At 47.4% G+C, this 6000-nt stretch overlaps 1 protein-coding gene across 1 annotated transcript in view; it reads left to right on the top strand.

Annotated features, from left to right (window-relative positions):
• Nucleotides 1-593: 593 nt before the first annotated feature.
• Nucleotides 594-6000, top strand: part of itga11b (integrin, alpha 11b) — an 87376-nt gene continuing 81969 nt past the window's right edge. Inside the window, exon 1 of the mRNA XM_064930493.1 lies at nucleotides 594-714. Within this exon, the coding sequence (XP_064786565.1) occupies nucleotides 666-714 (49 nt within the window). The 5' untranslated portion in view covers nucleotides 594-665. The remainder of the gene's footprint in view (nucleotides 715-6000) is intronic.

Below are 6000 nucleotides of genomic sequence, written 5' to 3'. Positions count from 1 at the left end.
ATCAAATGGCTACCCAGACTATTTGCATTGCCCCTTTCTCTTTTACGCCGCTGCTACTCTCTGTTATTATCTATGCATCGTCACTTTAATAACTCTACCTACATGTACATATTACCTCAATTACTTCAACCAACCGGTGCCCTGCACATTGACTCTGTACTGGTACCCCCTATTTATAGTCTCGCTATTGTTATTTTTCTATTGCTCTTCAGTTACTTGTTCCTTTTTATTTTTTTAAATTCTTGTTCATACTTTTTAAAATGCATTGTTGGTTAGGAGCTTGTAAGTAAGCATTTCACTGCAAGGTCTACATCTGTTGTATTCGGCGCATGTGACTAATAAAATAGGATTTGATGTTTGTATACAGTAAGAGTGTGAATGAGTCTGTATGTATCTGAGAGTGAATGTGTGTGTGCGGGTGTGTGCGTTCGTTCGTAACATGCATGAAAGAAAGTCCACATTGATTGGTGTGGAAGCATCAAGTCCTGGCCGTATATGCACTGTATGTACACCTCTCAGCTGTGCCTCAGTCAACCAGAGCCAGCCCCCTCCTACTTCCCTCAGATATAGTGAGGCTGTGGAATAGCAGTGGAGTCAATAAGAGCAGAAGCCTTGAAACGAGAGCACGGGATCAGCCCCCCAAACACACACACTCTTTCACACAAATGGAATATTACTGCAGCCTGCTGCTGTGGACCTGTGCCCTCCTGCCAGGTGAGTGTGTGAGTGACTGAGTGTGTGAGTGACTGAGTGTGTGAGCGAAAATAAGGGATCGATGGAAAGTTTGTATGTGTTACAGAATGACAACAAACGCTTGTATGTCATTCAATTGGGACTGTAGGAGTTTGAACAGTTTGAGTAGGAGTTTGTGTGACCTCTGGAGTCAGGATAAGAGAGCATGTGGAAGAGGTGTGTGTGTGTGTGTGTGCGCAATGTGTTTTTGTATCTCAGTGAGCGAAGGTGAGATGAATGTCTCTGGACTAGTTTAAGTCAGGTCGTTCCTTTTGTTAGACAGAGGAGCAGAGTTGGCAAGAGTTCTCATTATTTTGTGGTATTGCTTTTAGGCCATTTGGGAAGTTAACGACTAGTCCATGTGAGGAGGTGCGTCCACCTGTTCCTCGTCTCTAGAGGCACAGAGTGTGTGAGATGAGCCAACCGCATGATGCACGAATCTGGCATGGCCTCATACCTTGTCAAAACTATTGCTCTTCTGAGACCCTCTGTCTGTCGGCCTCCTCTTTACGCCTCCCTCTGGGATGATGCAAGGAGGAATGATGCTATCTGCTCTCAGTGCAGCTCTCAGAGTTTCCACTCGTTGTAAAGATCTGGCCACTAGACTGATTCGGGATCAGTCAGTGCTGTAGCTCAACTGCAGCTCAACCCAGGCTACATTTGAGTCATTAATGAGCCTTTACATCTCCAAAACTTTTGTGTTTTTTGATTGCTTATTATGATTGCTTATGGGTACCTTCATGTGTGTGTAAAATATTACTGTTCTCAGATTTTCAGTTCCTGTATATTTGACTATGACATGTGATTGTCTCACCTTGGATGCACATGCACGTCACACAGTGACGCCATTTTGAATATTGAACATGTCCCCAAGATTTGTTAAGTTTATTAGGATCCCCATTAGCTCTTGCACATGTAGCATCTACTCTTCTTGGTGTCCACATAGAATGTACAAATGTTAAAGACTTATCACTTCTTCTTCAATACCCTCTTTCCACTGATATAAAGTTTATTCCATAACACGGGGCTTGTGAAAGCAGTGGTTTTCTACACGAGAGGATCTGGACAAGAAAATCGTCAAGATGAGACTTGTTTGGTAAAAGTGAAACAGATACAGATGGCTAAAGTCAGAGTAGGACAGGGTGTTACGTATGCTGAGGCAGTGAGAAGGGTTGAGGGTAGAGAAGGGCCAACGGCAACAGTGAATGTTCCCATTTCAGCATGTGGACCCCAGAAACCGTGTGTTAAAAAAATCCTGGTTCTTGGCCTTCATCACAATGGTGGTGAATTGTGCTGAGCAAGTAGAACACAGATCACAGAAAATGTGCATTGTTGTGTAATGGCTGAATGTTTTCTGGGAAATATCTGCAGAGGATCGACAGACGATGTTGGAAGAAGTGCTGCTCTCCCAGGCCCGTGGGCCGAAGAGTGACTAATATGGATCTTATGGGTAGTGGGATAGGGATGAGTATTGTAGTACAGTGGGGCAAAAAAGTATTTAGTCAGCTCCTCTGTCCTCCACTTGTTACCTGTATTAATGGCACCGGTTTGAACTTGTTATCAGTATAAAAGACACCTGTCCCCAACCTCAAACAGTCACACTCCAAACTTCACTATGGCCAAGACCAAAGAGCTGTCAAAGGACACCAGAAACAAAATTGTAGACATGCACTAGGCTGGGAAGACTGAATCTGCAATAGATAAGCAGCTTGGTTTGAAGAAATCAACTGTGGGAGCAATTATTAGGAAATGGAAGACATACAAGACCACTGATAATCTCCCTCGATCTGGGGCTCCACGCAAGATCTCACCCCGTGGGGTCAAAATGATCACAAGAACGGTGAAAAAAAATCCCAGAACCACACGAGGGGACCTAGTGAATGACCTGCAGAGAGCTGGGACCAAAGTAACAAAGCCTACCATCAGTAACACACTACGCCGCCAGGGACTCAAATCCTGCAGTGCCAGACGTGTCCCCCTGCTTAAGCCAGTACATGTCCAGGCCCGTCTGAAGTTTGCTAGAGAGCATTTGGATGATCCAGAAGAAGATTGGGAGAATGTCATATGGTCAGATGAAACCAAAATATAACTTTTTGGTAAAACCTCAACTCGTCGTGTTTGGAGGACAAAGAATGCTGAGTTGCATCCAAAGAACACCATACCTACTGTGAAGCATGGGGGTGGAAACATCATGCTTTGGGGCTGTTTTTCTGCAAAGGGACCAGGACGACTGATCCGTGTAAAGGAAAGAATGAATGTGGCCATGTATCGTAAGATTTTGAGTGAAAACCTCCTTCCATCAGCAAGGGCATTGAAGATGAAACGTGTCTGGGTCTTACAGCATGAAAATGATCCCAAACACACCGCCGGGCATCGAAGGAGTGGCTTCGTAAGAAGGATTTCAAGGTCCTGGAGTGGCCTAGCCAGCCTCCAGATCTCAACCCCATAGAAAATCTTTGGAGGGAGTTGAAAATATGTGTTGCCTAGCAACAGCCCCAGAACATCACTGCTCTAGAGGAGATCTGCATGGAGGAATGGGCCAAAATACCAGCAACAGTGTGTGAAAACCTTGTGAAGACTTACAGAAAACGTTTGACCTCTGTCATTGCCAACAAAGGGTATATAACAAAGTTGTAACGACTTTCTTCTGTTGAAGGAGGAGCGAACCAAAATGCAGCGTGGTTACTCATGTTTAAAGAATGAAAGTAAACTAGACGTGAAATAACTGAACATGTACAAAAAACAACAGATGGAAACGTGAAAAAACTATACAGCCTGTCTGGTGAAACTAAACACAGAGACAGGAACAATCACCCACGACCCACTCAAAGAATATGGCTGCCTAAGTATGGTTCCCAATCAGAGACAACGATAATCACCTGACTCTGATTGAGAACCGCCTCAGGCAGCCATAGACTACGCTAGACATCCCACAAAACCCCAAGACAAAAACACACCACCACAACCCATGTCACACCCTGGCCTGATCAAATAAATTAAGAATAAACATAATATATTTCGACCAGGGCGTGACAGAACCCCCCCTCTAAGGTGCGGACTCCCGGACGCACATCAAAACAATTGGGAGGGTCCGGGTGGGCGTCTGTCCATGGTGGCGGCTCCGGCTCCGGCGCGGGACGTGGAACCCACTCTATAAATGTCTTAGTCCCCCCTCCTCGCGTCCTAGGATAGTCCACCTTCACCGCCGACCATGGCCTAGTAGTCCTCACCCAGAACACCACTGGACTGAGGGGCAGCTCGGGACTGAGGGGCAGCTCGGGACTGAGGGGCAGCTCGGGACTGAGGGGCAGCACGGGACTGAGAGGAAGCCCGGGACTGAGAGGAAGCCCAGCACTGAGAGGAAGCTCAGCCAGGTAGTTGGATCCGGCAGATCCTGGCTGGTTGACGGTTCTGGCAGATCCTGGCTGACTGGCAGATCTGGAAGAGTCTGGTTGACTGGCGGATCTGGAAGAGTCTGGCTGACTGGCGGATCTGGAAGAGTCTGGCTGACTGGCGGATCTGGAAGAGTCTGGCTGACTGGTGGGTCTGGAAGAGTCTGGCTGACTGGCGGGTCTGGAAGAGTCTGGCTGACTGGCGGGTCTGGAAGAGTCTGGCTGACTGGTGGGTCTGGAAGAGTCTGGCTGACTGGCGGGTCTGGAAGAGTCTGGCTGACTGGCGGGTCTGGAAGAGTCTGGCTGACTGGCGGGTCTGGAAGAGTCTGGCTGACTGGCGGGTCTGGCTCACTGGCGGATCTGGAAGAGTCTGGCTGACTGGCGGATCTGGAAGAGTCTGGCTGACTGGCGGATCTCAAATCAAATCAAATTTTATTTGTCACATACACATGGTTAGCAGATGTTAATGCGAGTGTAGCGAAATGCTTGTGCTTCTAGTTCCGACAATGCAGTAATAACCAACAAGTAATCTAACTAACAATTCCTAAACTACTGCCTTATACACAGTGTAAGGGGATAAAGAATATGTACATAAGGATATATGAATGAGTGATGGTACAGAGCAGCATAGGCAAGATACAGTAGATGGTATCGAGTACAGTATATACATATGAGTGAGTATGTAAACAAAGTGGCATAGTTAAAGTGGCTAGTGATACATGTATTTCATAAGGATGCAGTCAGTGATATAGAGTACAGTATATACGTATGCATATGAGATGAATAATGTAGGGTAAGTAACATTATATAAGGTAGCATTGTTTAAAGTGGCTAGTGATATATTTACATCATTTCCCATCAATTCCCATTATTAAAGTGGCTGGAGTTGAGTCAGTGTCAGTGTGTTGGCAGCAGCCACTCAATGTTAGTGGTGGCTGTTTAACAGTCTGATGGCCTTGAGATAGAAGCTGTTTTTCAGTCTCTCGGTCCCAGCTTTGATGCACCTGTACTGACCTCGCCTTCTGGATGATAGCGGGGTGAACAGGCAGTGACTCGGGTGGTTGATGTCCTTGATGATCTTAATGGCCTTCCTGTAACATCGGGTGGTGTAGGTGTCCTGGAGGGCAGGTAGTTTGCCCCCGGTGATGCGTTGTGCAGACCTCACTACCCTCTGGAGAGCCTTACGGTTGAGGGCGGACCAGTTGCCGTACCAGGCGGTGATACAGCCCGCCAGGATGCTCTCGATTGTGCATCTGTAGAAGTTTGTGAGTGCTTTTGGTGACAAGCAAAATTTCTTCAGCCTCCTGCGGTCGAAGAGGCGCTGCTGCGCCTTCTTCACGATGCTGTCTGTGTGAGTGGACTAATTCAGTTTGTCTGTGATGTGTATGCCGAGGAACTTAAAACTTGCTACTCTCTCCACTACTGTTCCATCGATGTGGATAGGGGGGTGTTCCCTCTGCTGTTTCCTGAAGTCCACAATCATCTCCTTAGTTTTGTTGACGTTGAGTGTGAGGTTATTTTCCTGACACCACACTCCGAGGGCCCTCACCTCCTCCCTGTAGGCCGTATCGTCGTTGTTGATAATCAAGCCTACCACTGTTGTGTCGTCCGCAAACTTGATGATTGAGTTGGAGGCGTGCGTGGCCACGCAGTCGTGGGTGAACAGGGAGTACAAGAGAGGGCTCAGAACGCACCCTTGTGGGGCCCCAGTGTTGAGGATCAGCGGGGATTGAGATGTTGTTACCTACCCTCACCACCTGGGGGCGGCCCGTCAGGAAGTCCAGTACCCAGTTGCACAGGGTGGGGTCGAGACCCAGGGTCTCGAGCTTGATGACGAGCTTGGAGGGTACTATGGTTTTGAATGCCGAGCTGTAGT

This window comes from Oncorhynchus masou, chromosome 22, assembly GCF_036934945.1.
Source record: "Oncorhynchus masou masou isolate Uvic2021 chromosome 22, UVic_Omas_1.1, whole genome shotgun sequence".
Lineage (NCBI taxonomy): Eukaryota > Metazoa > Chordata > Actinopteri > Salmoniformes > Salmonidae > Oncorhynchus > Oncorhynchus masou.
This window is presented reverse-complemented; position numbering and strand designations above follow the sequence as displayed.